Source organism: Dromiciops gliroides, chromosome 1 (genome assembly GCF_019393635.1).
Source record: "Dromiciops gliroides isolate mDroGli1 chromosome 1, mDroGli1.pri, whole genome shotgun sequence".
NCBI lineage: Eukaryota > Metazoa > Chordata > Mammalia > Microbiotheria > Microbiotheriidae > Dromiciops > Dromiciops gliroides.
In genome coordinates this window covers 424,357,539-424,382,257 of record NC_057861.1, presented here as the reverse complement: position 1 = coordinate 424,382,257, position 24,719 = coordinate 424,357,539, and the positions used below count along the sequence as shown (strand labels likewise).

The window sequence follows — 24,719 nt, the reverse complement described above, 5'->3', positions numbered from 1 at the left end:
GACAAAAAACGTCCCCCCAACCCCTTGTCTCTACTCCTGAACTACTTAATGCCTTCGTCCCTAGAAAAGGTTCTAGTTTCAACAACCATATTATGGGATTAAATTATATATTATTAGGTTAGACATTCAGACAATACCCAAATTAAGCCAAGGCCATATCCTCTGGAAACACCCCCCCCCCACACACACTACCCCGTGCAATTGATTCCATGTAGTCAGGCTGAAGTTTCAAGGTACCAGAGGTAACTACTAATCCAGGACATTTTCTGATGAGGAAATGAGATAATTTATCAATTTATGAACAAACATTTATTCAGCCTCTCTTTTGTATTAGGCACTGTCGTACTGCTGGGGGTAAAAATATAACAAATGAAACAATTGCTACTAATGGGGGAGATGGCAAGAACCTATATAAAAATAGACGGAATAAATATTTTTAAAACATACAGATAGATATAAAACTTTTAAATACAAGGCATTTTGAGAGGAGGGGCACTGGGAGTGATGGGGATCAGGAAAAACCTTTAGCAGTAGATAGAGCTTGTGAAGGAAGAACTGACTTGCAAGGAGATAGATTCTCGGGTATGAGGAGGAAGTACATTCCAAGCAAGCAGCTAGTTGGTACAGAGCACTGGGCTTGAAATCAAGAAGCCGCATCTTGAGATAAAATCTAGCCTCAGACTTTTACTAAATGTATTATCCTGGGCAAGTCACTTAATTCTGTTTGCCTTAGTTTCCTCATCTGTCAAATGAGCTGGAGGAAAAAAAAATGAGCTGGAGAAGAAAATGACAAACCACTGCAGTATCTTTACAAAAACAAAACGCAAATGGGGTTACAAAGCATCTATACAATTGAAATGATTGAACAACAATAACATTCCAAGTATAGAAGACAGCCAGACAGTGCCATGGTATGGAGAGAGGAATAAAGAGAAGGGCACTTTGGTTGCATTTTAGGGTGTAGGAAGAAGAGTAAATTACAGTGAGTCTGAAACAATAAATTGGGATGACTTTAAAAGCTAAATAAAGGAGTTTATAATATTTAATTCTAGAGGCAAGAAATAGTGAGACAGGGGGCAGCTAGGTAGTGCAGTGGATAAAACACCAACCCTGAATTAAGGAGGATCTGATTTCAAATGTGGCCGCAGACACTTGACATTTACTAGTTGTGTGACCCTGGGCAAGTCACTTAACCCTCACTGTCCCCCCCCCCCAAATAGTGAGCCACTGGGAATTTACTGAGTAGAAGAGTCACCTAGCCAAAGCTGAGTTTAAGGCAGATCACTTTAGTAACAATGTGGAGAATGGAAACATGTGGGGACTAAGTAAGACATGGGTGTAATAATAATAGGCAAGAGATAAGAACTAAGTTGGTAGTTATGAGGGTAGACAAAAGGGGTCCAGGTACAAGATAGAAATGACAAGATTTGGCAATTAAGCACATTATGTGGAGTGAGAAAAAGTGAGGAGCCTGGGATAAGACCAGGGTTATGAATCTGGGAGCCAGGAAGAATAGGGGTATCTTTAACAGAAACAGAACAGTCTGGAAGAGGGTTGAAGAGTAGCAAATTTAGTTTTTGATATGGTGAGTTTAAGATATCTCCAGGATGAACATTGTACACAATATCAACAACACTGTGAGATGATTAACTGTGATAGACTTAGCTCTTCTCAGCAATACAATGATCCAAGAAAATTCCAAATGCTCTCCACATCCAGAAAAAAAGAAACTGTGGAATCTAGATGCAGACTGAACCATACGGTTTCTCTTTTTTTTTGTTTTTGTTTTTTATTTTTTGAGGTTTTCCCTTTTGTTCTGATTCTTCTTTCACAAGATGACTAATGCAAAATATGTTTAATATGATTGTACATATATAACCTTATAAAAGTTATCTCCAGGACATCCAGTTTGAAATATCCAATAGGCAAAATTGTATTATGAATATTAACTTCCAAATCCTCTAGACAAACTGTCAAACTCCAATAGGAAATGATCTCTGCTGGTCATATACGAACTAGAAAACTGCAAATTAACATTACCCATGTTTTACTGCATTGTTATTTATTTTGTTACACATTTACCAATTACATTTTAACCTGGTTCAGACAGCTGGGGACTACCAGCAAGCATGATATCTTTGCTCTCAGGTATCATTTGGAAACTTGTCTTCATTTTCACAGAAATACTAAAAAATTGTTTATATATTAAGGGCTTTTGGTGCTGGAGGAGGTTTGGTTTTGTGGATCATGACCTGAAATACAGGAGTGAGTGGTGGAATAAAGATCAATACAAAATATCTGTCTGGAGACTTGCAAATCTAATCAAGGGGTCTTTAAATTGAACATGGAGGGAAAGGGAGGAAATATCCACATACATATACTAAGTCAGAACAGAGTAACAATGAAAAGAGTAAGAAAATTAGCAGTAAAGAATTTGATTCATTTGTAAGAAAACAATAGGCAGAAAAATGGTCAATAATAATTCTTACAATCTGAGATGATAATGATGATACACAAACATGTACAAGATGAACAGGAAAAAAAAGATCTTGCCAGTAAATTTGGCATCACAGTTATGACTAAGATTTGGTAGTCAGTCAGCAAGCATTTATTAAACAATACCCTGTTCCAGGCACTATGGTAAGCACTGATAATAAAAAGAGAGGTGTTGGGCAGCTAGGTGGCACAGTGGATAAAGCACCAGCCCTGGATTCAGAAGGACCTGAGTTCAAATCTGGCCTCAGACAATTGAGAGAGAGAGAGAGAGAGAGAGAGAGAGAGAGAGAGAGAGAGAGAGAGAGAGAGAGCAAGTGCGCCCTGCTCTCAAAGAGTTTACAGTCCAATTGGGGGAAGGAACATGCAAATAACTACATGTACAAACAAGATAAATACAACATAAGTGTAGGGTTATCTCAGAAGAAATGCACTAAGCTTAAGGAGGACCAGGAAAGACCATGCAGAAGATGGGACTTTAGCCAACACTTGAAGGAATCTAGGAGGCTGGGATGAGGAAGGAAAACAGTCCAGGCATGGAAAACAGCTAGTCAACAGGACTGCTGATTAGACTATAGGCATAAAAGGGCTACTCTTCATCCAGCAGTAAGGGTTTAGAGAAAACAGGAAAAGGACTGGTCTTATCAAGTGAGAAAATAGACAAACCAGAGATCTGAGAGGCCATCAAGTCCAACCCCCTCATTTTACATTTGAGGAAACTGAGGCACATAGCAATTAAATGACTTGCCATGGATCATACAACTAGTCAACCAGCATTAAGTGCTTACTATGTACCAGGAAAGAAAATGATAGTCCCTGCCCTCAAGAAGCCTACATTCTAATAGAAAGGGAAGGAAAAGCATCTGACTGTTGTTTTTTTCCTTTTTTTGCAGGGCAATGAGAGTTAAGTGACTTGGCCAGGGTCACACAGCTAATAAGTATTGTGTCTGAGGTCGGATTTGAACTCAGGTCCTCCTGAATCCAGGGCCACCTAGCTGCCCCCATGACTGTTGTTTTCTTCCAAATGAACCAAACTCCTTCCGACTAGTTTACTCTGTTGTAAATGACTTAGTAGATGTATGTGAATATTTTCTCTCTCTCCCTAAGGGAGCTGAAAAGCAAGGGTAGGAGGTGAAAGGGTGGACTGCAGGGCCAGAGGAAGAAAGCAGTTGAGGGATGATGGCAAAGCTTAGAGAATGAAAAATTAGCTGATCTAGGTGCTCCCCCCTCCCCAAAATGGAGATCAGGGCTGCAGAGACACTGAAAGAAGGCAGTTGAGGCATGGTGGTGAAGACTGGAGAATTTAATCTGAGGCAGAATTCAAATGATCCTTATTTTGTTTTATTTTTGTTGGTGTTTTTTTTTTAACTCTGAATCAAAGTTTCCTGTGTTTAGGCACAGGGGCCAGTTCATTTTCAAATGAACCAATCTCCAAAGCTAGGCCTGAGTTAAGTAAGAAGCAAGCTGAACTAGTGGAAAGAGTAGCCGTGGAGTTGAGAAGAACTGGGTTCAACCCCCAATTTTGGCCATTGCAATCAGCTTATGTGACCACATGGTTATGCGCCTCAGATGGCTCCCTAGGATTTCTCTAAATCACAGACTGCTTGAGATTACAGCAATGGAAAGAGGAGTCTGGGCATCACAGGGGACTCTGGGCACTTCCAAAGAGCATAGCAATCCTAAACCATCCCCATACTCACCCGTGAGTGCTCCTCCAAGGCTGCCTCGCCTCAGCTGTCTCCCATCTTCGCTCAGCTGTCTTTTAAATTTAAGTGATTTTCCAGGGACAGCAGATACATCAGGGTTGCTGCATTTTCGAAATGGCATGGGTGGAGGGGACAGAATGTGATCAAGCTGCAAAGACAAAAAAACAAGTGTCACTTTCTGAGGGATCACATCCCCTCCAAGCCCAGAAGGCAAGACTAATGAGCTATTTGCTTCATATTTCCTTTTCCTCTCTCCCCATCCCATTTTGTCTTGAATTTGATTGGTTAGTTCTGGGAATTGCAGAGATCCAAGGTGGTGTTTTTCATCTGTAAGACTCTCTGCCTCGTAGCAAAATGAGCTTGTGGACAATTAACATACATCTTCAGTTATTCACAGGAGGGAAAGTTACTTGTATATCGATTCTTAGATACGTGCAGGTATTTTCAAAGCGCCACCAACATACAGATCCATCTGACACTATACAACACTTTAAAGGAAATCTGTTACAAGGAAAAAGAAATACTACCGTGTCTTTCATTTTTGCTTTTTGGTTTTTCAATAGACAAAAATCACTTGAAGAGAGGCTACACTGCAGGGTAGAAAGAATGCTGGACTTGGAATCAGGACAGATTGGGGTTTGGATCTTTTCTTTTATAATTTATTGTGTCACTGGACAAATCTCTTAAATTACACCTTAGTTTCCTCAGCTATTAAAAACATTTGTTTTGTTTTTAAAATAAAATCCCTCCTGTCACATTACTAGCCAGATTTATTTTAATGATACCTGTAAGAGAGTACTTAGATTCTAGAAAACCTGGGTTCAAACCCTCCCTTAGACCCTTAACTTTTTGCTTCATTTTCCTGATCTGTCAAATAATTTTGACTTGGTTTAAAAAATCTCTTCCAGCTCCAAACCTATGATTTTATAATTTTATAAATGAATGGAAAACTGATAAAAAATAATCCTGAGATTCAGTGAGCCTGAAGTTTTTAACCCTGAACAAATCATTTAATCTCTCAGTGCCTTAGGTAGTTTGCTAAAACTATCTATAAACTTTAAAATACTTAATCTACATCAGTTAATGGCTAATGAGACAGGTAGATGGTGCAGTAGATAAAGTGCCAGGCCGGAAGTCAGGAAGACTCCTCTTCTTGAGTTCAAATCTGAGCTCCTAGCTGTGTAACCCTGGGCAAGTCACTTCACCCTGTTTGCTTCAGGTTCCTCATCTGGAAAATGAGCTGGAGAAGGAAATAGATAATCACTCCAGTATCTTTGCCAAGAAAATCCCAAAATGGGGTCATGAAGAGGGTGTGTGTGTGTGTGTGTGTGTGTGTGTGTGTGTGTGTGTGTTTAGTGAGGCAATTGGGGTTAAGTGACTTGCCCAGGGTCATACAGCTAGTAAGTGTTAAGTGTCTGAGGCTGGATTTGAACTCAGGTACTCCTGACTCCAGGGTGGGTGCTCCATCCACTGCGCCACCTAGCCGCCCCATGAAAAGTTTTAAATGATTGAAATAACTTAACTAGTTAATGGAATTTTTCATTACAGAGTTCTATACCCTGCTGAAATCACAGGTACAGACAAAAATAATTATTTTTAAAATATTTGCCCAGTTTTTAGGAGAAGAAATGTCTATGCTTGAACAAAAGCACATTTTTTTTTCTTATACATTTATGACAGACATACTTCAGATACACAAATGCCTAGGAAGATATAAAAAAGGCATTCCCACACCCATGCCCGTAATATATACCTGAATTCTAACTCCAATGGTGTTGTGGATGACCTCACTTTAAATAAAAGCATTCACTATATAAGCCATACAAGTATGTGCTAGCTCAAAGTACTGGCGGATTACAAAACTGGAATTTCTTTTTTCCAATTTGCCTTTCCTAATACAAATAAATAAATAGAGAGGGAAGCTCTTGTGGCCACAAGGTGGCACTGTGCCACTGACATTCTTCAAAGCACCTTGGGCATATTCCAGTCCAAAAGGACCCAAAGATCCTGGGATTCAGAGACTGAAGGTGGCAAACAAACATCCACCCAGCTAAGGTTAGCTCTTCTTACTGCATTTCCTCTTAATTCTGTGCGACAGCTGCATAAAATGCAAATGTTTATTGTATAAGGTTCACCAACTCCTGCATTTATTTTTCACCTGAAGTTAAATTCCTCTGCTTGTAATATTATATTTAATTACCGTGGAGAAGATTGTTATATTGGAGATTAGCAGGGTAGAAAAACAAAACAGGCTGAGACAAGGTAATGCTGAAGAAAGCGATGGTGTGGTTTCCTTACATAGCCTTTCTGGGCATTTCTCTTTCCTACCAAGCCAGAAAAGATATAAAATGGGGGAGACATTAAAAAAAATGAAACAGAAAATTGTGAAAAAGAAATTGTGCTTTGCTATATGACTGTACAACCATAAGGCAGGATTTTTAATCATAGTGAACCCCTCTATAGGATAAGGGAAATGATCATTTACATCCAAGAAAATGGAGAGGAGGCATATAGCTCTGGAGGAAAATATTGGAAAGAACAGAGCCAAGCCCCTGCATCCCATTCCAACCTAACCATCAGATCACAGTCCCACCAGGCCTGTCTCTAAATAGGCCATTTTTCTAAATTTTCCCTAGCTTGTCAGTGGCTCTAACATTTTTCTTGCAATTAGTCACAGCATCTCTAAATGGTCCACTGCAGCCCTACCATTTATTTTTCATTTTCTATACTGAATCGAACACTCATGATCTCTTTAAAAACATTTCATCACACCCAGGAGCTTATGTAAGACTTCAAGCATGCCACTTTGGGCCCTCTGCTTTAAATGATATCCATTTAATGTTTTTCAACTTTTTCCAAAGTCCCCAAGTCACGATAACACATGGGGGCAATATATGTAGCTCAGTATCAGGGCACAGAGGCTGACTTCAAAGTTATCCTTCACAGAAACCTCGGAAGAACACTTCTAAGAACCTCTAGCCCATAACCTGCTACCGAAGCTTGGAAAACTCACAACAGGCTTTGGGGGTCCTGAAAACCTCCTGTATGGCAAGGACTGTGTCACAAGTTTCTTTCATATTTTACATTTCCATGAGATGTCAACCACCTGGTAGCTTCTGAATACGTTTGTTCAAATTAAAACTGCTCCTGAGAAACCCCCTCCCTTTGTTCCCTCAGGCCTGGTTTAGTGAAAAGAGATCTGGAGTTAAAACTTGGGCTCAGAGTTGCATCACTGCAACATCCATAGAGGTGTGTACAATACATTCTATCAGGGTATGCACCCAAGGCATTTTTTAAAATGTGAACCTTTACTGAATAGTATTCAATAATGGAAAGTATTATTTTTTGGCACCATAGTACCATGCCTGGTACATAATGTACTTGGCAAACCTTTCTTGGATTGCTTAATTTTACTGGTTAAACTAAAGGAACTAAAATTTAACTTTTAAAAATTATCCAAATTTTATTTTTTTAAAATGAAGCATAAAATGCCAATTTTTACCATTTTTGGAGACATTAAGGTGTGCCTTGGCAGACATGCTAAACCCTTTAAACATGCCTCTGCTTACCTATGCAACCTTGGGACCTTTTGGTCGTTAATCTCTTAGACAAGAAGCATTCTGATGAAGCCTATGTAGCCCTTCTCAGAATGTTTTTAAATGAAGAAAGAAAATATATAGGAATGACAAAGAAAATCAATTATGTTGAAAGGCAGTTATCAAATATATATTTTTAAATAAGTTCATGAACCCCAAATTAAGAGCCCACAGATTGGGTAGTCTCAAAATTTCCTTCTGTATTCTACTAAACGTATGATCCTATCTATACACTATGCCATGCTTGGGTTTTCACTCCTTCCTTTATTGTAAAATAAATGGTCTTGGGAATACCTGCAAAGAGAATAAACGTTCCTCATGGCAATTTAACTGTCTGAAACACACTTTGAGTTACCTTTAAAAGGTAAGAGTTTTTTTCAATATTCATAATGAAACTTTATGGGATAAAATTGTTCTCAAATTCTTATACCTGCAGAATGTCTACTTGGTTCACAAATATATGACCGGCCTTTCCTAAATATATCACCCCTACCCACTCTCCTTGATCTTCCAAGTGACTAGAACTTAGAAAACAACAAGAATTTGTCTGCTCTAAATATAGTCAAGATTATCCTCACAACAAAGTCCCATGAAATCCTAACAAAAAGGAAAATTTGTCCTGTCTTTCTAAGTACACATCAATTTTTTTCACTCTCCACTCACATAGACCCACCAATGACCAAATATTAAATGCCTACTATGTGCTAAGTACAGAACTAAGCTCTGAAAAGTTCGAAGAAAAAAGCAAAACAAACCTACTCTCAAGAAGCTTACATTATAATTGAAGAGACATGACACATTCTTGCTCAGTGAGTAGTGCTTATTACTTACCAATGGACTTGCACCTTCTTTGCTATGAAAAAGTAGCACTCCTATTCAGCATCACAGCTAGGTGACATGGGGCTTAGGATAACCAGATAACAAGACAGACATATCAAGGAATCAAGGGACTATTAAAGTTTACATTGATCAACTAGGTATCAGGCTAGACACACTTAAGAAGTACTGGGGGATAAAATTCTATAGCAGGAAAGTCACTTAGATGTGGCTACTACCTGACCAGTGCTAGGAGACAGAGATAACCCCAAAGGTCAGGACCATCATTTCAAAAAAATCCCCGTCAACTTTCAGGAATATGACAAGCATCCAGGCTTTCCCTACCCCACCCCCAAAAGGAACTTTTTAGGTGGTCACCCCATCTATCCTCTATAAAAGTTTTAGCTTTACTTCTGTTATGAGAGAAGGATGTTTGATCCCTATTCCCCAAGGGCAAAGTCTTTGACTTAGCCCTTGGTCACTTAGCCCCAAATAAAAGGACCATTTTAATTCTAATTGTACTGTGTGCAAGAATATAATTCTTTACAGAGGAATACCTAAGAACCCCTACCACCTTTTCCCCTGTGACATAGGGAAGGAGCATGGTATAAAGAGGAAAGGATACTGGCCCTGAAGTCAGAAGACCAGAGTTTAATTCCAAGCTCTGTCAAGGGAAAAAGTCACTTCACCATGGCAACCTTCAGTTTTCTCATCTATAATATAAGAATAATGAGGCAAAGTTGTTACAGTGCTTGACTGAGAGTCAGGAAGATTCATCTTCATGAGATAAAATCTGGCCCCAGAATTTACTAGCTGTGTGACCCTGGGCAAGTCACTTCACCCTGTTTGCCTCAGTTTCCTCAAACAAGCTGGAGAAGGAAATGACAAACCACTCTAGCATCTCTGCCAAGAAAACCACAAATGGGGTCACCAAGAGTCAGACATGATTGAAAACAACTAAACAATAATATGAAAATAATAAGGCTTGCTCTGTCTCACAGGATTGCTAGAAGGGTGAAATGACTCTTTGTTGTCAAGTACTTCGCAAAGCTTTACCTGCCATATAAATACCAGTTCGTAATCTGGTACCAAAGCGATAAACTAGGAAAAGAGGAAAATTGCATCTTTCAAACAAGATAGTCTTCAAAAGAAAATGCTTTTGTTCACTTTTAAATACTATGTGATTTGAAGAATCATCCCTGTTTTATTTTCTAGATTTATGCATCTACAGTTTTCAATAACAACAAAAAATAAAAGCTAAGTGATGTTTTATAATCTACTGGCTCCCTCTATCTTAACACTCAAAAAAATGCAAAGAAACAACTTTTGAAGTCTATATCTTTTTTCTTATGCCCTATAGCACAGGATATTGTCAGTACCAGTGATGAAACAGAAAGAGCACTGAATTTGAAGTGCAAAGACCTGGGTTCAAATGTTGCTACTTGCTTCCAGTGAGAGCTTGCACAAACTTACTAACCTCTGCTTGCAATGCCATGAACCTATTCCCTACATAACATATGCTACTGGAAGAAGGGGTTGCTTTTGGTTTTTGAATCTCTACCATGCCTGGCATACAGTAAGTATCTGATAACTGTTTTATATTATCTGGTGAGTAGTAGATACTTAATAAATACTTGTTGGGGAAGCTAGGTGGCACAGTGGATAAAGCACTGGCCCTGTATTGAGGAGGACCCGAGTTCAAATCCAGCTTCAGACACTTCACAATTACTAGCTGTGTGACCCTGGGCAAGTCACTTAACCCTCAATGCCCTGAAAGAAAAACACATACATACGTACATGAATGAATGAATAAATAAATAGATAAATAAATAAATACTTGTTGATTGAATAAAGACTGGAAACAAAGAAAAAAGAAAAAAGTAAGAAATAAGGGAAGAGGAGGAAAAAGGCAGGAAATTCTGGCATGCAGAATCAAACACTCTGTGCCGCCCTCCCCCCCTTCTCATTTTTCTTCATGGCTACTCAGTGAAACTTAGTGTTTTTTTAAATTTTAATCAAAAAGTATATACTTAAAATCAGAATAATAGTTCATCACTTGAAAAACAATTAAGAGATATAGTTTGGCTTTCCTGAACAGTGTAGAATTGGCTTGGAATTGAGGAGGACAAGGGGTCAGGAGATCCTGAGTTCTAGTGTGGTCACTGCTAGTTATATGATTTTAGGGAATTCTGTTAACCTTTCTATGCCTCAATTTCCTCATGCATAAAATGAGAGAATTCAACTAAAAAAATTTCTAAGGTCTCTTCCAGAACTAAAATGCTGCAATTCTATGAAAAATGTTAATATTTTACATCTAACTTTACTAATTTATACCCTGAGATCCCTAATAAATGAGAAATCAGAGAAGCTAATCTGTGCAAATTGCCACTGAGGCTACCAATAAGTCCAGCCTGAAGAAAATCTACTATTGTGTAAGGCTCTTGAACTACTAAGAAAAAATGCCTCAGTGAATTAAAGCCCCAGCTCAAGTCAAATGGCAACATAGAACAATACAGCCTTAATTTTCAAAGAAGTCATCAATTTAGTCAGAAGGTAAAGAATGAAGGTTGACACCAACCTGTCAAATATGATACAAGACAGAAATAATCATTGTTGGAGGGGCTGTGAGAAGACAGGCAGACTAATGTAAATGCTAGTGGGCAGCTACGTGGTAAAATAGAGTGCTAGGCTGCTATCAGGAAGATATGAGTTCAAATCTGGCCTCAGACACTTAGTAGCTATGAAGTTACTTAACCCTGTTTGCCTCAGCTTCTTCATCTATAAAATGAGCAGGATAAGGAAATGGCAAACTACTCCAGTATCTTTGCCAAGAAAATAGCAAATGAGGTCACAAAGAGTCAAACATAACAGATATAACTCAACAATAACAATGTCTATAGTTTAAATGAATGTTATAATTACATTGTATAATATGTTATGTATTAAAAATATTGTTATAGGGTTGGGTGACTTGCCCAGGGTCACAGAGCCAGTAGGTGACTGAGACCAGATTTAAACTCCCAAAAATGAGTCTTCTGGTTCCAGACCCGGTGCTCTGTCCACTTTTGCCCTTTTTAATACATTTTCAATTTATTAACAGTTGTCTACTACTACTACTGCTGCTGGTAGTGGCCCTTATCCTACTGTCTGCAGACTGAATTATTCTGGTTACCATGAATGATTTCTATTATTCTCCTGAGAGTGGTAGATATGACAGATTTCCAGAACTTGAGAATTTGAAGGAATCTCAGTGATATGATAATAATGATGATGAGAAATCCTATATAAATTGTGTAAGTTCAATTTAATATTTAATGACATCGCATTATATGTTATTATTATTAAATAAATATTATTATGTGTGGCCATCCATGAAGTAAAAAAAAATATATTGTTATCAAACCCAACCACAAACTCAGAGGATCTAACCCATCTCTAATCCTTACTATTGATGTAGCCTTGGGCAAATCGTTTCCTCAGTTTCCTCATCTGTAAAATAAGAAGGTTGAACCAGATAATTTGTGGAGTCCCTTCTAGCTCTAGTTCTATAATCCTAAATTATAAAATCCCACTCCATTTCTGATCATCTCTATTAATGCAAGCTAATATACTGTCCCCCAGAGCCACTGGTCTGCTTACTCGTTACCATATTTCCTACTTTGTATACAGAAACATTGTTCCTATGGAACTAAATGTGCCCCACTCCCTTTCATCTAATGATGTACTTTTTCAGCTAGCACTGTTAGGTGATTGAGGCTGCACAGTTTTGAGAACACTGGAGGACTGGCTCTTAAAGAATATACAAGAAGGAAGGGGAACACCGAAGCCTTGCTCAAAAAAACTCATACCTTGTTACCCCATACTTTCCCCCCAAAAAAAATAAAAACAATGACACAGAGAGCATTAATACACCCACATGCTAATTTTACCATTATAAGAATAACCTGTACATGGCCAGGCATGGTGGCAAATGTTTGTAAAACCAGTTACCGGAGAGGCAGAGGCTGGCGGATTGCTTGAGCTCAAGAGTTCTGAGCTGCAGAAAGCAAAATTCATCAGTTAGTTTACTAAACTAAATCCAGTTGCAATATGGTATGCCAGGAGAACAGAAAGCTGCCTAAGGAGGGGCAAACCAACCTAGAGTGGGGACTGGACTCATGAGTGGGAGCTTCACTTTGAGTCTGGTTGACAAGGAGACCCATTCCCCAAAAAGGAAAAAATAAATATTTTATACATATGCACTGTGGGCATTGTGGATTACAGTTTAACTAGAAGAAGTATTTTATAAAGAATTCCCTATAAGAGACATTTTTATGGTCTCACAATTGATGAGAGAAAGCAAGAGTCCATTATGCTTGTGGTTTGTTGACTAGAAAATGAGTCCTTAAATTCAGTAAAGCAAACAGCTCCGTCAAAGGCTCTCAAACAAGGTGTCTCTCATGCATAGGTCAAAATCAAGCAAGATTCCTTGGAAGATATAGAAATAACATTCAATGATCCTCTCATGATTAATATAAAGCAAAGCCTAAAACAGAAACATTTACTTGCTAAAGGTGTCTGCCACAATCAAGAAGAATGTCTAGCACAGAGTCTGTACTGAAGAGGGATTCACTATCTAGAAGTCCTTAACCTTTTTTTTACTTTTCATCATGGATCCCTCAGGCAGTCTGGAGGTACCTATGACCCCTTCTCAGGATAATGCTCTTAAATGAAGACAACAAAAGATAGAAGATTACAAAAGAAACCACTTATATTGAGAGACATTGACTACCTTTGAAAAAGGCTTCAATATATGGTTGAACAGACAACCTATAAAGCAGTTCTTCAGAATACAAATCTTAGGTAGACTAGGCATGAACAGTAAGAAGTGCTCAGAACTGAACAGGAGATTGTGGCCTGGATTACCTTTTGGGAAATAACACAGGACATTTCATGATCTTAAACTTTTCACTGAAGTAAACAGTCAGCTTTTGAACCAAGAACATTCTTCCTGTGATGCTGTATGGCTTTAAGTCATGAAAGACCACGGCCTCTAGTAAGAACCCCAGGTAAAGAGCTCCACAGTGCAATGGTCAGATAAATACATGGAGAATGTGTGATAGCCAAGTCATTGCTGGAATAAGAGATAAGTGAAAGTGAATGACAGCCAAGCGTTCCATCAGTAAATCTGTAATGTCAAGAGAAGTAGAGAAGGGAAATAGGAAGGGAAGGGGATAAGAGAATTGGGAGTGGGGGATAAAGAATGATAAAAGGGAGAGCAGAAGCAAAACAGATTTTTGAGGAGCGACAGGAGCAGGGGGGAGAGGAAAACAGGATGGAGGAAAATGCACACAATTAGTGATCATAACTGTGAATGTGAATGGGAAAAGTTCAGTCATAAACAGTAGCAGAAGCAAAAAGGATTAGGATCCAGAATCCAAAAACATGTTGTTTACAAGAGACACACTTAAAAGAGAAACAAACATACAAAGTTAAAACACAGAGCTGGAGCAGAATCTTATATGCTTCAGCTGAAGCAAAAAAGGCAAGGGTAGCAATCATGATCTCAGACAAAGCAAAAACAAAAACAGACCTAATTAAAAGAAAGAATCAGGGACATTTTGTTTTTTTTTAAAGGTACCATAGACAATGAATATCAAAAAAATTTTGCAGCTTTATAAGTTTCTCTTATAAAGACCTCATTTCTTAATAGGAGACTGAATCAAATTAATGAAAATAAAAGCCATTCTCTAACTGATAAATAATCAAAGGATATAAACAGGCAGTTTTTTTTTATCAAAGATGGCTATAATTATATGAAAAAAATGCTCTGACTCATTATAGATTAGAGAAATGAAAAGTCAAACAACTCTGAAGTACTACCTCAAAAATGACAAATGCTAGATGGAAAAAGGGAAAATAGGTACACTAATAAACTGTTGGTAGAGTTGTGAACTATTCCAACCATTCTAGACAACAACTCAGAAATAAACCCTAAAGGTGATAAAACTGTGCATGCCCTTTGATCTAGAAATACCACTACTAGGTCTATACTCCAGAGAGATCAAAGAAAAAGGAACTATATGTACAAAAATATTTCTAGCAACTCTTTTCGTGTTGACAAAGAATTAGAAATTGAGGGAATGTTCATCAATTAACTGTATTAGCTAAACAAATTGCGCTATAAGATTGTGATGGAGTAATATTGTGATATAAAAAAAGATGAGGAAGATGGTTTCAGAAAAACAAGGGAAGACTTATGTGAACTGATGCAAAATGAAGCGAGAAGAGCTGGGAGATCATTAAGCATAGTAACAGCAATGTTGTGATGATGATCAATGGTAAAAGACTTGGCTACTCTGATTATACATTAATCAAATATTATTCTAAAGGACTAATGATGAAAAACTGAAATTGATGAATTCTGAGTGCAAACTGAAATATAATTTTTTTCCATTTTATTTTTGTGTGATGTGGCTAATATGGAAATGATATGCATTTCACATGCATAACTGATATCATTTTGCTCCCTTTCTTAGTGAGTGTGGGAGTGAGGGAGAAAATCTGGAACTCAATTTAAAAAGAAAAGAATGTTAAAAATAATAATTTTTTTAAAAAGAGAATTAGAAGAATGCCGATGTTTTGAATGTCCCCCCATACCACATAATTTATAGGAAGACAGAAACAGGAGGCACCCAGGATAAGGAAAGGTTTCAAACTGCATCAGTAGAAAAGTATGCACTTCAAAGAATTCACAAAACCAAAATATCTAAGTGAGGTATGCCTGTACTTTTAAGAGGGAGGGAAAAAAAATCCAACTCTGACAAATAACTAAACAGATTCTGGAAACTTTTGAGTAGGCCTGACAACTCAGCAAAGTTGAATAGAGCCCTAAGGTAACTCTGCAACAACAGGATGAGTCAAGTCATTCTATTGGCATTCTATCCAATCCAGTCAATCATCAACAAAGAGAAACAGCATTGTGTAATGGGCTCAATTGTGTTTGATCTATTTTCTTCAGTCATCCGCATGTCCATAAGAAGACAGAATATGCTTACAATCCTGCAATAAATGCTTCGAGGTCAGTAAGCTATTGCTATCATCAAAGACCCTTAAAATAGTAATTTAATGGTTTCTACAGACTACGTGTACATCATGCTCTTTGCAGAGCAAAATTTTTATTTCCTGCCCCCCCCCCAACTTTACAACCATGCTTGGCCATATGTGGCAACCCAGGCCTCCTTAAGGGGAGGTAGAAAAGGCAGTAGCCAATGTGATGGATTGAAAAGACAGGGGGAAAGCCCCCAAAATACGCCCAACAGTTCTGCCACAACAAATTTAAACTCTTCCCTGAGGTAAACTTCTGCCTTATCTTACCCAGAAGGCCTCCACCTCACTTCCCAGACACAGGTCAGCAGTTCCAAACCATGCCTTAAAGTGAAGCACCCCCTCACACCATACCTTTTCAAGGTTCCCTTTATGTACTGTATCCCCCTCCCCCCATTAAAGCTCTTCTAAGGGCAGAGACTGTCTTGCTTGCTTGTGGTTATATACCCAGAACACAGTATACTGCCAAGTATACAGGAAGTACTTAAAATGCTTTATTTACTTTATTGTGTATACATTATTTCCTCCTAATAAACATAAGGTTCTTGAGGCAGGGACTCCCTCTTTTGTTCTTTCTTATTTGTTTACTTATTTGTTTGCTTACTTATTGATTCATTCATTTATTCATGGTCTTTGTAGCCTCATCAGCTATTAAAGGGCCTGGTATACAGTGGGAACTTAATATATGCTTATTGAAATGGATCCTCCTCTACTGTAAAACAAGATGATTGGAGTAGATGGATTCTGAGGTCCCTTCCAGCCCTAGGTCCATGATCTTAGGAAACTATGAATGAAAAGAAAAATAAGACTCCTGGGCAGCCAGGTGGCATAGTGGATAAAGCACTGGCTTTGCCTGAGTTTAAATCTGACCTCAAACACTTGACACTTACTATGTGACCCTGGGCAAGTCACTTAACCCTCACTGACCCACGAAAGAAGGAAAGAAGGAAAGAAGGAAAGAAGGAAGGAAGGAAGGAAGGAAGGAAGGAAGGAAGGAAGGAAGGAAGGAAGGAAGGAAGGAAGGAAGGAAGGAAGGAAGGAAGGAAGGAAGGAAGGAAGGAAGGAAGGAAGGAAGGAAGGAAAAATAAAACTCCTACAAAAAAAAAATGGTATTTGGGACAAGTAGGGTGCGAAGCCATTATCAAACATACATCTCAGTCTGAACACATTTTTCAGATTTGAGTCTCCTAGCAAAATCCAAGGGGAATAGGACACCAAGAAACTCAATTTGGATGAGTGAAGAGCTGAAAAAGGTCAGTACTTGCCTAAAGAGCAGGTCTGGTTGAGCCACTGTGATACCCGCCTCTCTCTTCTAGACATTTTCTCTATCTTCCCCTCCCCCCCAGCCCCTGCCCCCCCCCACCTCGTGAATTGTTCTTCTTCCTCCATTCTGCCTACTAATCACCCTGGCTTCCTATAAGTCCCAACTAAAATCCCATCTTTAACTGGAAGCCTTCCCCAACTTCTCTTCATTGTAATTTCTTGTCTCTGTTCATTTTTTTTCTATTAGTCCTATATATAGTTTGCTTTGTATATATTCATTTGCATGTCATCTCCTTCATTAGACTGTAAGCTCCTTGAGGGAAGGGGCTATCTTTTGCCATCTTTTGTATCTCCAGTGCTTAGCATGTATTGGGACTTAATAAATCCTGAAAGACAGATTGACTTGAAGTGGTAAGAAAAGATCAATTAAGGATGTATGGAGAGAATAGAAATATTAAGTGAAGGAACAGGGGAAAACAGTGCAAAGTTTTTCTTAAAGTTGGCTCTGATGTTGACAAGATAATTGATAATGCAATCCTAGGCAAAACTCAATATATCAGAATAGACTACTGAAAAAAAAAATTGAAGGCAGCATCATGACATGGTAAGAGGGTTCTAGTCGGAAACCAGTAGGAAAGAGGAATGAATTTTAAATCAGAAGTCCCAGATTCAAATCCAAGTTCTGTTACCATGTAATCTTGGAAACCTTGGGCAAGTCACTTCACATTTTTGCCTCAGTTTCCTCATCTATCAAATGAGCTGGAGAAGGAAATGGCAAACCAGTCCAGTATCTTTGCCAAGAAGACCCCAAATAGGGTCGTGGAGAGTTGGACATGATTGAAATGATTCAACAACAAAATACAACAGGTTATAAAAGACATTGATTATACTGAAATAAAGATTCAAAATTTTATACATACAAATTCAAGGAGGCCTTGATGCAGAAGCACCATTAAGTATGAAGACCTAGGAGGAAGAAAGGGCAGCTGTCAAAGATTTAGCTTATTTGGGGTTGAAGGTGGTTCTTCCCCCATGCACACCTCAAGCTCCAACAAAGAACTTTTCAACCTCTGAAGACGGGTGAGGCTGCAAAATTGATAAAGCCTTCGAAAAGTGCCTCTGACCTAAAATTATAGGATAGTGTCAACAGTATTGTCATAACTCTCAGAGCTAATAAAGAAAAAAAACTTCCACTGGCACTGCCTTCACATATAGTAGAGTATGCCATCTACCTGGTTTGGTGTTGGAAATGGATATATAGTCTCTTCATTTGTAATTTGTCAATATAAAACTAAAAAAAGAATAAGAGAATGTTCAAGGGAGCAGCTGGGTAGTGCAGTGGATAAAGCACCAGTCCTGGATTCAGAGGACCTGAGTTCAAATCCAACCTCAGACACTTGACACTTACTAGCTGTGTGACCCTGGGCAAGTCACTTAACCCTCATTGCAGAGAGAGAGAGAGAGAGAGAGAGAGAGAGAGAGAGAGAGAGAATATGAATGTTCACTCTAGCCATGTGATTTAAATATTCAGATCATATTTTGGAAAAGATTTCCCCTTTACTCTTGTAAATCTCTATTAAGAGTATGAAAAAGCAAAACTGCTGAGAAAACAAATTGTGAAGGGTTGTTTTCCTTAAAAGGGGGAGGGGGTGTTAAATCCCTTATATAAATGTAAACTTATGGCAAAAAAAAAAAAAAGGCTGAAAAGAACTTTCAATTTTTAAATCCTTTAAAGTTACTGAAGCAGCAATTTCCTCCCCAGACTGAACACTTAACTTCAAGTTGAAAAAGAGGCATGAGGTTAACAATCAACTTCTTTTCTGGAGACATGACCTTCTCTCTCCTAAAGTTATAAGTGAATCTGCTGAACAAAACCTCCACTTCCTATTACTACTATTCCTCCTCCTCCACGGAGGAATAAGTGAACATCTTAACTTCCTTCCAATCCACAAAGCCTCATCCCACTAGTATCTTCCACAACTATACCATCAATTTGTTTCTGCTGTGTTTCTTCAGCCACTCAGAAAGCTAGATCTCATGTATTTTAATGTGAACATCCTAAGACCAAAGTCCATTAAGTCAAAGAGATAAGCTAGGGGCAAGAATGGATAGAATGCTAGACGCAAGGACTGGAAGAAGTTATTCACTTGTGTCCAGTTCTCTGTGACCCTATTTTGGGTCTTCTTGGCAAAGGTACTGGACTGGTTTGCCATTTCCTTCTCCAGCTCATCTGATGGATGAGAAAACTGAGGCAACAGGATTATGTGACTTGCCCAGGGTCACATAGCTAGTAAGTGGCTGAGGCCAGATTTGAACTCACGAAGTCTTCCTGACTCCAGGTCCAACACTCTATCCACTGGGCCACCTAGCTTCTAAGGATTGGAAGACCAGAGTTCAAATTTTGCTTCAGGCATTTAGTAGGTGTATAACCCTGGACAAATCATTTAAACTCTTTCACGTTGTTTCCTCATCTACAGAATCGGAATAATATTAGTACCTACCTCACAGGTAGGGAGTTGTAAGAATCAAATGAGATAACATATTTAAAGCACTGCAAATTTTAAGCACTATATAAATGCTCTTATTTTTATAATTACCAATATCTACTGCATATATGATATCATACAATGCCCCCCATGTCAAAATGAAGGAACACTAGTAAGGCACATTCCAGAGAAGTCATTATTATTCAGTTTCCTGATATTAAATAGTCAAGAAAACCAGAGATGTTAAAATGTATGAAATAACATGAAGGTAGGTAGACCTTTTGCTTGTGATTCACACTAACTGCTTTCCAAAGAAAGCAGATTACCTTACATTGAAATAATACTATTTTACCTCAAAGTGGGTAATTTTCTGCTTCTGCATTTTCCTTAACTAATACCATGGTCACTATTTTAATTATTGCAACAAAAGGGCTCTCCATGAGTCCAGCATCACAGTAAAGATTCACACAAAAATTACCTAACCCATGCTAAATTTGCCAGCCAAGCATCTAAGGGATAAACCAATACCAGACTGTGCTCAGTCAAGACAGTTATCCTAAAAGAGAAATGTACTAACCAGGAATGGCAATATTTTCAGGTAGCCAATGAGAATGCAGACAAGACAAAGCTGTTGGAGCCTACAGTCTTCAGGAGGGGGGAAAAAAATCCGTGCTGAATTTAAAGAAGCTTGTGCCTATGTTAACATACTTATTACTCCATTTTTCAGAAGCTATTTAATGGAGGGTATTTATAAGATCACTTAAAGTCCCCCAACCCCACACACTCAGGAGAGATGAGTTTGGGTCCTAAAAAGGTTTAGTGGTTATGAAATAGATTGAGGCACCAGAAAAAATGGGAAAATATTTTATGCTTCTATGATAACATTTTTAGAAATTGCATCATATGTGGAATCTTAAAGAGAAAGTGTTGGAAGACAGAGCAGTCAGTGTGACCACTAAGGGAGGAAGCAAATTCTGAGATTTCAAGAATGGTTAATGATGGGAAGAGTGTTACAAGTGGGGAGGAAAGGGAGGGGCTCAGCCTCTAGGTCGTCACTCTAAATTTTCCACACTGAGTCACAGCCCTGACTGCCACATCCAAGCACCACCTGGCCTCCCTACCTTATTTAGGGATCAGGAAAGAGACATATGGAAATGTCCCTATCTAGCAACTTAAATAAAATTATATCCTTATAAGCCAAATGAATTCAAAATCACATTTCTCCTTTCCTTTTCATCTATGTAAGAATAAATGCTTCAAGGTCAAGAAAAAAGTCAGTCAAAAAAAATCAAAATGTTTTAGGATTCTAACAACTCACCTTCCTTCACAATCCTTGAAAAAAAAAAAAAGGATAGATCCAAATAAGTCTACATTGAAAAGTATCTCAGGTGCCATCAATGGGATAGTAGGGGGAGGGGAAATAAGCATTTACATGTTACTTTCTATGAGTCAGGCACTGTGATAAGCGGGTTTTACCATTATTATTTTCTTTTGATTCTCACTAACAACCCTGAAAGGTGTTATGATGATCCCCATTTTGCAGATGAAGAAGGCAACGAAGATAGAGATTGGAGTGATTTGTCCAAGGCTAGCGTCTTGGAATGGATTTGAATTCAGATCTTCCTGACTCCAGGTTCAGTGTTCTATCCAGTTGCTGTTATTGGTGGTGGTATTGATGACGATGGTGATGGTGGTTGTTGTTGATGTTGTTTGTCTTTTATTTCAAAGAGGCCCAATGACATCACAGGGGATGTCTTGACCTCAAGAGAACTGGATTTAAGTGAGGCAGAATTACACAAAGTTGTCACCTTCATTCTTTTTTCCTAAGTCATCAAAGTCCAGTGGAAAGCCAAAAGTCAAGATAACAGGTGATGGTTAGGGATAAAGTGGTTGACCTTGATATCTTCAATGCCTGATCAATCTCTAAGCTCTCCACCTATCCAATATAACACTAGCTGCCTCTAGTCCAACTCATACCTCAACAAGAACGATTTCTTCTACAACAAACTCACAGACTTGATCTTTAGTAATGTAGAGGAGGGGCGCATCTTCAGAGAACCCTGTTTCCTCCTGTGACTACTACTGCCCCCGTCATGACTGAACTGCTCTAATTACGTAGAAGGGGTTTTGGGTTGGGTTTGGTTTCATTTGGGGTTTTTTTAAATCAAAATCTGTCTCCATAACAGAAGTGGAATTGCCCAGTGGAAGGAGCTCTGGATTTGCCCTCCGATGGTCTGTGTTACAATTCTGTTTCCTTTGTATTTCTTCCCTAGTGACCTTGGCCAAACCATCTCATGGGTTCTGGGACTTTATTTTCTCATCCATAAAATACAGGGGTTGGGCAAAGCTTCCTTTCAACCCTACAGCTATGATCCTAAGAAAATTAGATAAGGGGAAACTAAAATTGGATGTATCCTTTTTTCTGCTAAGATCATAACAGCAATGTTTTCCTATATGCTGATTTCTGGGGAGATAGTTTTGAGTTATTTGATGTCAAAAATACACTGAAGAGCATAAGGAGAATATTCTCATTTTTATTTACCATGGATACATACCTGAAGGGTTTGAGATTAACAATGGAATAAGGAATCTCTGGGAAATTCTCCTGTTAGCTCAGAGAATATGGACCCTGGAGTGAGTCTTATTTAGAAGCATAGAATTGATGAAAAGATTAACAATGATACCCTGAATAAGGAGGCCTTACTATACAAATGCTAGGAGGTGAGAATGTTCTCATTAAAGGCCATTCCCCAATTTAATATCACGTTCCATGCCCAGACCTTTGACTTCCTACAACAATCCAGGAAGCTGCCAAAGGAGGCAAGGGAGTGGGGACTGTCATAGAGAAAGAGGAGAAAAGTAAATATGAAACATCTTCACTAGAATACCTTGTATAATGCATGTTCTTAGGGCCACAATGTGAATTAATGGAAAGGGTCCAAGGTCATCCCCACTTAACCCATTTATTTAGGGAGGTGGGACAGTGGTGGAAAGTTGGTACCAGATCAGTTGTAGAAATTTCATACTGCAGAAACTCTCTCCTCCCAGTCAACAAACTTTTATTAGGCACCCCATCTATGACTGGCAGAGTACAAAGAGCTAGAGACACAAAGAAATGCAAACCAATCCCTGCCCTCAAGGAGTTCACACAAAGCAGATCTACAAGGAAGTAATCTTAGAGAACTGCCTAGGGCAGAGATGCCAAATATGAGGGTGTCTCACTTGGCCCACAACATTCCCTATTTCAGCTAGAACCAGATACAAATGGAATTGGGAAATATTTAACAAAATAACCAAAAGGCAATAAAATATATTATTACTATGTGTTTTTTCAAAGTCAATATGTGTGATTTGTTGTTCAGTCTTTTTTCAGTCATATCTGACTCTCAGTTACCCCATTTGGAGTTTTCCTGCCAAAGATACTGTAGGAATTTGCCATTTCCTTCTCAGCTCATTTGACCAATGAAGAAATTGAGACAAACAGGATTAAGTGACTTGCCCAGGGTCACGGAGCTAGTACGAGGCCAGATTTGAACTGACTTCCTCACTCCAGACATGATACTCTATCTATTCTACTACCTAGCTGTCCTTATGTATAGTTTACTGGTCCCCATTTCTATTTGAGTTTGACACCACTGACCTACCACATTGAAAGATCAAATGATTTGCCCCTAGGCACAGAACCAATATGCTTTAGAGGCTAGACCTGAACCCAGATCCTCCCCATTTCAAGGCCAAGTTGGGCTGCCTGTCATTTAATCCCAAACTGAAGTATTGCTAGAGTTTATTTAACTTCAAACACTACTACTGTTCAATTACCTAAGTAGACTTTTTGGCCCAGGCTAGGCCCTTAAGCATCATTTGTAATCTTGTTTCCATAAAAAAAATGCTTTGTACATTTACACATTCTAAACAACTGATTTGACAAACTGCTGAAACACATAGGTAAGGGAATGCAACTGTGATTTCTTTGTTATAGGAAATTTCTATAAGCGAAACTCTCCATATCAACACAGGTGGGCACCTTCTCTGGAATTTAGAGCCTAGCTTCTTAAACTGTGATTCATGACCCCATATGGGGTCATTGAATGTGGGGGAGGTCACAAAAAATTTGGCAACAGTAAAAGGATGCCTATGCCTATTTTATATACCTATATTCCCAGGATCACCTCAGTCAAAAAGGGGTCAAGAGTGGAAAAAAATTAAGAAACCCTGGCCTAGAGCATTGGTGGGGTTAAGTGATTTCCCTAGTCCCATACCCAGTATGTCACAAGTGAAACTTGAACTCAAAGCCACCTCTCTATCCACTACACCACATTGCCACTCATATGCCTTTGGAAAGATAACCAAACCATAAGTCGTTTTTGTTTATTTGTTTGTTTGTTTGTTTTTTTAGTGAGGCAACAGGGGTTAAGTGACTTGCCCAGGGTCACACAGCTAGTAAGTGTCAAATGTCTGAGGTCAGATTTGAACTCAGGTCCTCCTGAATCCAAGGCTGGTGCTCTATCCACTGCGCCACCTAGCTGCCCCCCCCCTTTTTTTTTTCCATAAGTAGTTTTTAAGTCTGGAAAATTCCTGTAGCAAGAAGGAAAAGAATTAACAAATGACACTGAACTGCTTCCCATTTCTATCCTAGAAGAAAGGAAATAGCTATTGTAATTCCACTTATTAAAGAAAAAGTAAGAGAACTGCATTAAGCTTAAATGACCTTTCCCAGGGTCACAGCCCAAGAGCTGGTAAACCACAGCCTGAGCTGCTATTCAAGAGTCAAACTCTCAAGTGTATCATTTGAATAATCCTCAGAATTCAGAGAGCAACCAGACTCTATTGTGCTGGTCACACATCTAAATTAATTAAAATGCCCCAATTCAGAAGCTATATTCTGTTCTATCAGCAAATGTTATTCAATTTGAATTTCAGCAAACCATCCAAGTACTACATTTTCGACAAAACACTTAACTGTCAATTGTCGACAAGATCTTTCATGTGCAATAATTCCCCATGAAAAGTTAATCCACCTAAAATGTGTTGTTGTTTTAAAAATCACCTCTCCAATCAGTTTTCTTCTGAGGAAAAACATAGCAATGGCATGTATTTAAAGCAGAGAGATAGACGAGATAGCCCAACCCTTTTTTCATCTTTAATTTCATAATTAATTCTTTGTGCTGCAAACAAACTTCAATTAGAGTTGCATTAAAATATCTTAGATGCTTATTCCCTCCAAGCATTATCTTATAAATCCTAAAATACATTACAAGATCAAACTACAATTT

General features: G+C 38.5%; 1 protein-coding gene across 1 annotated transcript in view; it reads right to left on the bottom strand.

The window, feature by feature from the left end:
• Positions 1 to 24,719, bottom strand: part of MAST4 (microtubule associated serine/threonine kinase family member 4) — an 808,011-nt gene that overhangs the window by 569,684 nt on the left and 213,608 nt on the right. Inside the window, exon 2 of the mRNA XM_043988945.1 lies at positions 4,194 to 4,347. Coding sequence (XP_043844880.1) covers positions 4,194 to 4,347 — 154 coding nt within the window. The remainder of the gene's footprint in view (positions 1 to 4,193; positions 4,348 to 24,719) is intronic.